At 48.9% G+C, this 11,277-nt stretch overlaps 1 protein-coding gene across 3 annotated transcripts in view; it reads right to left on the bottom strand.

The window, feature by feature from the left end:
• Window positions 1–8,431: 8,431 nt before the first annotated feature.
• Window positions 8,432–11,277, bottom strand: part of Tmem44 (transmembrane protein 44) — a 35,492-nt gene continuing 32,646 nt past the window's right edge. The window contains exon 11 of one of the 3 annotated variants that reach the window (XM_052158258.1): window positions 8,432–9,267. In XM_052158258.1, the coding sequence (XP_052014218.1) occupies window positions 9,160–9,267 (108 nt within the window). In that variant the 3' untranslated portion in view covers window positions 8,432–9,159. The remainder of the gene's footprint in view (window positions 9,268–11,277) is intronic. The other 2 variants (XM_052158259.1, XM_052158257.1) reach the window with 2 other exon arrangements.

Genomic DNA, 11,277 nt, shown 5'->3' with positions numbered 1-11,277 from the left:
TCTGTCTCCCATCCTCTCGGACACGCCAGCACTAGTTCACACACGCGCACACACACACACACACACACACACTGCCTCACTTGAGGCTATAGGCCAGTCACTAGATTGCCAGCGGGGAACTATTCCCTACCCAAGGCTGCTCTGTGGCCAGGGTGACACACTGTGTGGCTCTGTTCACAAATCTCAGGCTCTCCTCGATCCTGCATGCTCTCAATTTTAATCATACTTATGGCTGGATAATAAAAATGTGCTCGGGTATTAAAAGACAACTAGATGGGTTTTAAGGAGAAGCGGAACATGGGGAAACCCGAACAAAGGAAAGGCTTTGTGGCGTGAGACGGTGACGGCAGATTCCTCTTTATGACGTTTTGGAGTTTAAAGAGCTCTTTCGTTGCTTCTTAAGTGTCTTTGCATTTTCTAGCAGGCAGAAGAGGTGGACATATATGAGATTAAAGATGGCAGCCAGGTCCAGCGACTCACACTTATAATCTCGGTAATGAGAAGGCTAAAACAGGAGGTTCCAGAGCAGCCTGGGCTACATGGTGAGTCTGAGGTCAGCCAGGACTATAACTATACACTAAGAATCTGTCTCAAAAACATAAGAGGGGGGGGGAGGGAGGGAGAGAGAGAGAGAGAGAGAGAGAGAGAGGGAGAGGGAGAGAGAGAGGGAGGAAAGGAGGGAGGGAGACGGGGAGAGGGAGAAGGGGAGGGGAGAGGGAGAAGGGGAGATGGAGAGGGGGAGAGGGGGAGGGGAGAGGGGAAGAGGAAAAGGGAGGGAGAGGGAGGGAGAGAGAGAAGGAGAGGGAGGGAGAGAGAGAGAGAGAGAACAGAAGAAAAATCAGAATCCCACAACTAATAAGTGGTAGGAGCCAAGACTTTCCTTCTGGTCTAAGGTCCATGACTATCTGATATATATAGCAGGCCAGAGCCAGCTGGGGACCCACCAGGTCCTGACCCACAGTGTTAAACCTCAGTCAGGCCTGAGGGCAGGCTGCTCTGCTGGGGTTGGAAGCTGCCCTTCACCGCCCTGTGTTTTATTGTATATTATCTTATCTCAATAGGAAAAGGCAATTCAGGGAGAGAGTTTCCTTGTCTGGACGCTCCAGGCTTTCCGTGTGTCCTGCTTTCCTAGTCCAGTCCGTCCTCCTCACTCGTAGCTCAGAGGCACCTTATCTGGTGCTCACCAGGCACCTCATCCAAGTCACAGGCAAACTGGGATCTGGAGCCCGTCCTGGCCTGGCAGCAGTATTGCTTTCCTTGGCACCCAGCCACACATGGGACGCTGCTAAAAAGTGGCCCCTGGCCACCTAGCTCTTTCCTTCGAGGAGCTGAGGACTTTAAGGCCTTGCTGGCAAGTGTGACTGATGTCCCAGAGAGCCTTCTCAATAGGACTAGCAATGTAAGCCTTCTGTTCAGTCTTTTCTTTCTCCGACAGCTTCCTTTGAAAAGCCTCAGTCTATAGGAAGAGGTGGCGTCACACACCTGTGAGTGGCCACAGTGTATGCTGGGAATTGAACTTGGTCCTCTGTAAGACTAGCCAGTGCTCTTATTAAACACCGAGCTGTATCTCCAGCCCTGTGTTTTATTTTTATGGTTAGTTCTGTTTTGTTTTTTAAGTCAATTGAGAATGAGAAATTCAACTAGTAAAATTAAACGTAGAGATTCACGTTATGAGACCAGATAATCCACTCAGGTACAAGCCCAAATGATTTCAAGGTAATTTAAGCATGCTCTTTAGTTACGGTTTTCTTTCTTTCATTTATGTGCTCTCTCAGTAGGTAATGCTGGCTGGTCTAGAACTCACCATGCATGCCAGACTGGCAGAGACCTGACTGCTTTTGCCTCCTCTGAGTCAAAACTAAAGGCATGCGCCAACACACTTGGCATGCTTTATGGTTTTTTTTTTTAAGTTTAGTATAAAATGTCTTCATTAAAGCACAATTCTTTTTTAAAAGATTTGTTTATTTATTTAATATATATGAGTACACTGTAGTTGTCTTCAGACACACCAGAAGAGGGCATCAGATCCCATTATAGATGGTTGTGAGCCACCATGTAGTTACTGGGAATTGAACTCATGACCTTTGCAAGAGCAGTCAGTGCTCTTAACCACTGAGCCATCTCTCCAGCCCTGAAAGTTCAATTCTTAATCTCCCCCAATAGGTAATTTTGTGTCCCACCCCAACGTGCTAAGGATTGAACCAGGGCTTCATTCTGAATAGCTTAAAAGTGATTATCTGATGAAGTATGATTACTCCTATAATCCTAAAACTCGGATGATTGAGACATAAGGATTGACTCTAATCCAGCCTGGCTGACATAGAAAGCCACCGGCTAAGCTATTTAGCAAGATCCTATGGCACAAACAAATAATGGAAAATGTCCTGAGAATATAATGTCTCTCAGTGTCCCTAGGTTGCCCATAAGAAAATCATTTGAGAAGCTAGAATCACACAGCCCTGTCCAGACCTAGGAAATCATCAGAGGGGAGGCTAAGAGCTTGTATCTGAGTATCAGAACTCTAGGGAATACACAGTTAAAAAGAAGTGCTAGCAGCCGGGCAGTGGTGGCACACGCCTGTAATCCCAGCACTTGGAAGGCAGAGGCAGGCGGATTTCTGAGTTCAAGGCCAGCCTGGTCTACAGAGTGAGTTCCAGGACAGCCAGGGCTATATAGAGAAACCCTGTCTCAAAATAACAACAAAACAAAACAACAACAACAACAAAAAAAATAATAAGTGCTAGCTAGTCAGAACCTCCAGAGCCTGCGAAAGGGCTCTTGTCATATGCAGCCAGGCATCCTGAGACAGCTGGGTGGTGACAAGCGGGTGTGAGCTTTCCTTTTGGTTGTGGCATTAGAGGATTCCCCTGGCTTGCACAAAAGGCTTCATGGACTGGACACTTGCAGGATGAGAAGGACGGAGGAAACCCAGCTCAGGGCAGAGCAGCACAGATTGCCAGGCCGCCCCAAAGGCTGATGACAGTCAGAGGGGGCTCAGGTCCACGTGACCTGGGAACTCAGAAGCTGGGGTCTAGCTAGGGAATTACCAGGGGGTGCTGGTCGGAAGCCTTTACAGCAACTCTGGATGTGTAGCAGGTTGTTTCTACTTTCCCATCTGCCAACGTCCCTGTCTGACTACTATGACTCCTAACCTGCACTGGAATGCAGGTTGATGTCCAGGGGATGAAGCTAAGTAGTTCTGTGCTTGCCTATAAGGTGCGTGAGTGGAGATCATGCTGTGCCCTGCTCCAGGTCACCCCACAGTGCGGCTTCCAGGCTGTGCCTTGACATATGTAACCCCACTTTTCAAGTATGATCTGGCTCTGTTCTGAGTGCATACGCGAGGCAGGGTGACACTGTGCCTCGCTGTATGTAAGAACACCAGCATGAGTCCAGCAACACCCAGGTGGCACAGACTGAATTGAGAGCTTATGCCTAAAAGTAAAACGCCATCACTTATAAAATGTTCAAAGTAAGTTAGGAACATAGGATCACTTGGGTGTGATTATCTGTAAAACCAGGCCCAATAACTTTTGAAACCCACTAGCCCAATGGTGTAGGCACCATCTTCAGCCAGATTACAGAAAAAGGACACCCAACAGGGCAATACCAGTGGCCCGTCTACTAGCACTCCACAGGAATCCTCTGTGTAGTCCTGGCTGTCCAGAAACCAACTCATCCACCTTCCTCTTCCTCCCGAGTTAAAGGCATGCACGCCCACCGCTCAGCTGCCACCCACGTTTCTGTGGTAGAGTTCCGGCTCAGCTCAGTCTACACTGCTAGAATTGCCATTGTCAGTCCATCGGCGCATCTGTCCAAATCAGGTCCTTCACCTCGCCTCCATAGTTCTGAGCTGAGCCTCTGCTGTGAAGCTGGACCCCGAGCCACTACAGCTTGGCTCTCTGTCTCTAGACTAATGTCTAGACTGCGTTTCTTAGCTTCTGCCATAGCTGCATCTATATGCTGTTTCTGCCTCCAGTAAAACCTCTGACTCTACCCACTTCTTTCACACGTTGTAGCTGTTGTATAATCCACACCTACAATATTCATAGAACTACATGGTGGTGTGGGTGTGTGGTCTGAAAGTTAGTATTAGTAATTAAGGTCCAGATAAAAGAACTTGTGCTTGCCAGTTGTCTGCTACCAAGGGAAATCTAGACTTCCAAGTAGCTTTTGAATTTACTGTTAATACATTTTGACATTGTGCAAAGACACGAGTAATCTGTCGCTGGAGGCAAAACAAAATTCCCAAAGGAAGCTGAAAGAGGAGCTGTTGGGGGATGTGTGGGCAGAGCGCCGTTGTTTTCCTTATAAACTTTGGCACGGTTTGACTTTCTTTTGTTAAATCATGCATCTGCATTTTTGTTTTTTTAAAAAAGTTGAATGCAGTTAGGTAGACCGGTTTGCAGTACACCTTCTATTGCAGAATAGCCTTATACTATATATAAATCGCAAATATACACATGCCTTATAACTATCTTTTAACACCCCCCCAGCCCTACAGCGGGGAGACACCTAAGTCGGGGTGCCCATGCAGAGAAGGCCAGGAGCCGGGGAACTGGGATTCCATTGGGCGGCCCCGGTGCTGCTGTTCGCAAAGGTGGCGGCATGGTGCGCATGCGCCTGCCGCCCCCCCCCCCCCCCCCCCCGGAAGTGCTCCGCGATGGCGCAAATGCTTCTAATTGGAGTTGTTATCCTGATTCAGTCCGGCTCAGTGCCGCTCTGCAGCTGCTGGAGGACACTACTTGCTATCCCCTGAGGGCTGTCCAGGATGAGCCTCGGAGTCAGAAGAGGGGACAGCGACCCGCAGGGGAGACCGACCCTCAGCCATACCCTGAGGCGTAGGAAGAAATGCCTCGGCCTCTGCCTCCAAACAGCGGTTGCTGCCCGCCGGTTCCGATGCGACTGGAACAAGAACCTTGAAGTTTAAGGACCTGCCCTGCTCAGAAGCCCTTGTCGCAAATGCCCGGTGCCGTACTTGGCTGACAGATTTGGGCAAACAGAAAGCAGATTAGACGATCTTCCGCTCTGGCGATTTAGGCACATGCTTTGCCCCGAGCATAGCACCATCCCACTTTAATATATTTATTCACTTCGAGACTGGGTTTTACAAAAGTTACCCAGGCTATGCTGGAGCTTGGGGATCTTGCCAGCCTCCTGTCTTGGTCTGGAAGAACTGGGATCACAGGCCAGACACACCAGTCCCTACTTCTTATTAAGCGTCCTCTGTATCGTTTGAGCTAGCACCAGCCTTGAACTTGTCAGAGATTGTCTCTCACTAACTACAGAGCTTTGAACACTGCGGCGCATCTGGGTTTGTTGTAAGCAGAGCCCCCTCTGCCCACGAATGGCCTTTGAATTCCAGAAAAAAGATGAGATAGGGGATGAAAGTTGCTAAGTGTCTGCACAGGCGAATGTGAATGAGTGGGGAAAGAACACGCAGGGAACTTGGGGAGTGTCGTGAAGGTTTTTGACCCTTTTTTGATGCTAGAAATTAAACACAGGGTCTTGTGCTTGTTAAGGATTTACTAATCCACTCAGCTATATTTTACCCCTAGAGTTATTTATCTCACACAGGTAATAACCTTTAACCAGATTGGGGGAGGGGTGGGGGAGTCGCTGGTAAAGCTGCCCAGAACCCACATAGTGGAGAAAGGGAATTGACTTCTGCAAATTGTCACCTTGACCTCCATACATGCTCCGTGGCGCAGGCGCAGCATACACAAGTTGTTAAAAACAACAAAAATAAGCCAGGCGTTGGTGGTGTACACCTCTAACCCCATTCTGCTCAGGAGGCAGAGGCAGGCGGACCTCTTGTATTCGAGGCCATACAGAGGGAGTTCCAGGATAGCCAGGGCTACACGGAGAAACCCTGTCTCAGGAAAAACAACCAACCAACCAATCAATTAAAAATAATACATTGAGGGCTGGAGAGATGGCTCAGTGGTTAAGAGGGCCGACTGCTCTTCTGAAGGTCATGAGTTCAAATCCCAACAACCATGCGATGGCTCACAACCATCTATAATGAGATCTGACACCCACTTCTGGGGTGTCTGAAGACAGCCACAGCGAGCGAGCAGACCTGGGGCTAGAAGAAAAAATGTCTGAAGACAGCTACAGTCTACTTACATATAATAAATAAATCTTTAAAAAATAATAAATTGCCGGGCAGTGGTGGCGCACACCTGTAATCCCAGCACTTGGGAGGAAGAGGCAGGCAGATTTCTGAGTTCGAGGCCAGCCTGGTCTACAGAGCAAGTTCTAGGACAGCCAGGGCTACACAGAGAAACCCTGTCTCAAAAACAAAACAAAACAAAATAATAATAATAATAATTAATAATAATTGAAAGCTTTTTAAAGTGTATATGAAGTTTACGTTCATACAGCGCATCTTTCTGGGTGTGTATAAAAATGTTAGTCTGATGCGTGACCCGCTGACTGGCATAGTCATGAAAGGAAAAGGAAGAAGTCTATTTTCATGCTGGGGAGGGAAGTCAAGCGCCCGAACATGCTAGGCACGTGCTTTCCCATTTGAACTGTAGGTATATCCCCAGCTCAGAGGGGGTTGTATTTTTTTAAAGATTTATTTATTATATATAAGTACACTGTAGCTGTCTTCAGACACACCAGAAGAGGGCGTCAGATCTCCTTACAGATGGTTGTGAGCCACCATGTGGTTGCTAGGATTTGAACTCTGGACCTTTGGAAGAGCAGTCAGTACTCTTCACCGCTGAGCCATCTCTCCAGCCCCGAGGTGGTTGTATTTTATTTGTTTTTGTTTGAGATAGGGTCTCACTATGTTACCCTGACTGCCCTGAAACTCACTCTGTACACCAAGCTGGCCTTGAACTCCCAGAGATCCTTCTGCTTCTTGTCTCCCAGATGCTGGTATTAAAGGAATGAGCCACCACACCTAGCTTGGGTTGTTGGTCTGTTTTGAGACTGGGTCTCGATAGCCAGGCTGACCTTTCTCTTGTGGAAGCCCTCCTGTCCCTGCTTCCCAAGTGTGAGCCACCAGGCTTGGCCATTCTTGTTATAGACAGGGAAACTGTGACTCAGCAGGGAAGGATTCAGACCCGACCCGACACAGGAGACAGGTCATGCTCCTTCCTGCACCCCAGTGACTCAGTGTAACAGCTGTGCATATATCATCATGGTCCTCATGGCCTCATTCTGGAGTGACCGACTTGATGGCTTTAAGGGGATCAGTTCTTCAAGGTCTGCACAATTGTTCTCTCCACCCCACCGCCAGGGTCTTGGGTATCTCACACCAACCTTCGCTACGGAGTTAAAGATAGATGACCTTGAACTTCTAATCCTGCTGCCCACTCCCCAGATTCCATGCATCTCCCATTCTATCCTCTTCTGCTGCACTAGAAGCCAGGGCTTTGTGTTAGGAAGCCATGGCCCTCCAGGCAGACTTTTAAGAGAATTTAGCAATGAGAGCTCTCCTTAAATCATAGACTTCTAGGGCAGGTAACTTACCTCAAACTCCGGGAGTTTAAGCAGGGCCTCCATTATCATGGATTATGGCTGTGTCTACCGTGAGGCGGATACTTTGAATACTGTATTTAAACATGTTTCCTCATCTGTAATGTGAAAGACTGGCCCTGATTGCTGGGCCTGTAATCCCAACACTTGCAAAGCGGAGGTGGGAAGATCATGATTTTGAAGTTATCTTGGCCTCTTACAGCCCCCTGGTGTTTTCTTTTTCTTTTTTTTAAGGAACATCCCTTAAGCGCGTGTCTCACGTTTACTCTGGACCCTTGACTACATTTCTGCTTCATGCAAAGTCAGGGGTGAGAAACTCACTAATTGTAGTCTGCTCGAGCAAGCCTGTCACCTTCCAGCGTTGGTGTCCTGCCTGGCTACAGAATTCAGCACTGACTCCCTAACCTCCACAGCCTGGCTCCTTTCCAGCCTTCTCCTTTCAAAACTGTGTCATCGCTCCATCCATTCCGTCCACGTCACGTTTCTCCTTCCTTGACTAGATTTCCACCCTTCCCCGCCTCTAGTTTTGAATGCTCCCAGCTGGAATGTTCCACTTCACCATGTCCTCCACCGTCCGTCCGTCCCTTCCTCACGGTGGTTTCAGTGGTTAAGACTACAAAGCAAAGCTGACTTCAGCGAGCCACCTCACAAGGGAACCAAGAACCAAGAGCAGACAAAGCGACTTTGGATTCTAGTTTAGAGGTCACCAGGGGGTTGGGAAACCTGCACAACCAACCAATCTCCCGGCACCCCTTTCTTCACACTGTTGGGACTTGCCCTTGGGAAAAACTAGGCATCTGCAGCTGAGTCACAGATGGGTCAAGGGCCAGCTGGGGGCAGAGCTGTGTGCCTTGGCATTTTTCCCAGGTCCCCTCATGGCAGCCCTCTGTGTTGGGGATTCAGACTGACTCCTGTTCTCCACTGTGAGACATTTTAAACTCATTCAACCGAAATTTATTCACCCCAGGGCTTGCCCCTGTCTGGCCCCATTCCCTTTACTCTTTCTTCACTCAAGGTCACGTTATTAAAATCATCCTCCAATAGCCTTGCTGAGTTTGGAAGTTCCCTTCACATTGTGCCCGTATGCAAAGCACGGCTTTCTGCTACCGGCTGAAGCACATGAGACCTGTCGCCTGGCCTCAGCGCACACTTTGCCAGGCTGGAGGGAGTCCTGCTACTCCGGAGCAGATCCTGCCAAAGATCAGTTGACTGGAAGGCAGAAGCCACTTCCTATACATAGGCCCAGGCCTCCTCGCTGGTGCACTCTCTCTCACCTGGGCTTAGTTGAGTCTTGAAGAGTGCATTCTGCTGAGATCCGAATAGTAGCTCTTAGCGAGTTCGGTTCTGTTATTAAGCAAACAGTATTTACGCTTGAATCTCGTGGGAATAGATCCTGTGTCATTCGGAAGAAAGCTAATTCTTCGGGCATGCGCAGATCAGTCCGCGGGGGTCCATGGGCATGCACAGATCAGTCCACGGGACCCACGGCTCCATTCTGAGCTGTGGTGCAGAGTAGCCAAGGCCGAGACAGCTCAGGGTCCCTCAGTCCCTGCGAAGCTTCTGTAGCGGCTTCCTTCCATCCCTGACGCCGGTGGCCTCACAGGTGGATCCCTGTCTAGTCACTGACAGATGCCTGACTTTGAGTTGCGAGCTGATGAACTGAGGATGTTAGTCATCAGAGGTCAAGTCCACTGGGCTCAAAGAGGCCCTGTGTACCTGGGATCTAAGGACTTCTGTGTCCTTTTTCCTTTCAAGGTTGACGTCTTCAGGGTCCCACTGTGGAGAAAAGACAGACAAGGCAACCTGTTGTGACAGATCTTTTCCAACTTTTATAGCCCAGCCATTCCCAAGGAATACCCCAAATCCTGGTTCTTGTGACCACAACAAAGACAAAAGAAAGTCAGTAAGCCCAGGCTAGCCAGGCCTGGGCTCTAGGATCTGGAGAGAAAACATGGCTTTATTAACTTTCGCAGTACTGGGGATGGATCCCAGGGCCTTGAGCGTGCGAGGCAAATGTTCCGTTCAGTTAAGTCTCCTGCCCTCACGCTGGTACCACCGCCCCCACACAGCGTGGCTTTCAGTCAAGGACTGACAGAACAGCCACCCTGAACAGAGTAACTCCACCTTCCTTTCCATCTCCCCCATCTCTTCCCTCACCAACCCCTGTCCTGAAATTTCCTCGATGACTAAGGATTCTGGAAAAAAGCCCACAGACTTGCCTCTCCAGGCCAAGGGGACAGCTCCTCCAGCAGCGAGCTATATTCTCTGGCGCTTCAGTCCAGTGAACTCTTCCCCTCACTCGGAGTTCCCTCACCACGCATCACATCCACACATGGACAGCTCTGGCCTCTCTTTGGACATCTGCCTCATCTTCCCGCAGATGACGGAGCATAGCTTTACCTTTACCCCATTTAGTCTTCCCTCTCAGCTGAGGCTCAGTGGACTTGTCTAAAGTAAACACTCAAAAGTTGACACAGGGCCATAGCTCAGTGGTAAGAGCGCTGGCTGCCGGTTTGGTTCCCAGCATTTACAGTGCAACTCACAACCATCTGTAACTCCAATTCCAGAGGACCTGATGCCCTCTTCTGGCCTCCTTGGGCACTGCATGCATGTGGTACACATACATGCAGGCAAAAATTATCCATATACATACAATAAAAATTAAATTTTTTTTTTTTGGTTTTTTCGAGACAGGGTTTCTCTGTGTAGCCCTGGCTGTCCTAGAACTCACTCTGTAGACCAGGCTGGCCTCGGACTCAGAAATCCGCCTGCCTCTGCCTCCCAAGTGTTGGGATTAAAGGCATGTGCCACCACCATCTGGCCAAAAAATAAATATCTTAAATAAAACCATTTCAGGGCCAGCGAGGTGGCTCAGTGGGTAAAAGGTGCTTGCTGTCAAGTCTGACAGTGTGTGTTTGGAACCTGAGGCCCACGTGATGGAGGGGCAGAACTGATTTCTGTAAGTTGTTCTCTGATCCACAAGTGTGCTTTCTCTCTCTCTCTCTCTCTCTCTCTCTCTCTCTCTCTCTCTCTCTCACACACACACACACACACACACACACACACACTCAATTTTTAAAAAGCAGTTCAGCATGATGGATACTGCCATCACCGACTCCAATAGAAACAGACAACTTGAAATCTGCAGAGGTCTGAAAGGAAGGATTAGAAAGTGGGCCTGTAAGTATAGATGGAGCTGTCTGCAAGATATCCTTCAGAGACCACAGAGCAGAGAGTGAGTTCTGCACATGACTTAAGATTAAGAACTTTACAGCTGGGCATGGCGGTGCACCCCGTCAACCCAAGCACTCCAGAGGCAGGCTGATCTCTGAGTTTGAGGCCGGGCTGTGTGGATGTTCACTTAGAGACTTCCAAGACAATGGGACCACACAGCGAACGCCTGTCACAAAAATACAAACCAAACCTACGGCAGCCCAGAAACGAGCAGTGGTCGGGAAGCTGCGTCAGCTTGGGCTGACAGCCCTGTTCTGGCAGGATGCTAGACCCAGACACGGCGTGCACTCTGAGAGAGACACTCTGCTGTCACAGATCACTTCTGAGAAGTCCCACAGAAAACCTTGAAGGCTCTCATGTGGTGCCCATAGCTCTAAGACACATATTTTGGCTTTGTTATGAAAAAAAAAAAAGAGCCTAATTCAATTAATGATTCACTAGGACACCTGAGCCAAGATCATCTACTTGGTGATTAAAAAAACAAAAAACAAAAACCCCACAGTGGGCCGGATGGATGGCTCAGTGTGCCAAGAGTCTCTTTCCCACAACCAC

The sequence above is a fragment of the Apodemus sylvaticus genome, chromosome 15, assembly GCF_947179515.1.
Source record: "Apodemus sylvaticus chromosome 15, mApoSyl1.1, whole genome shotgun sequence".
In the NCBI taxonomy this organism is placed as follows: Eukaryota; Metazoa; Chordata; class Mammalia; order Rodentia; family Muridae; genus Apodemus; species Apodemus sylvaticus.
Note: the sequence above shows the minus strand (reverse complement) of the source record. Positions and strands in the feature narration are given on the sequence as shown.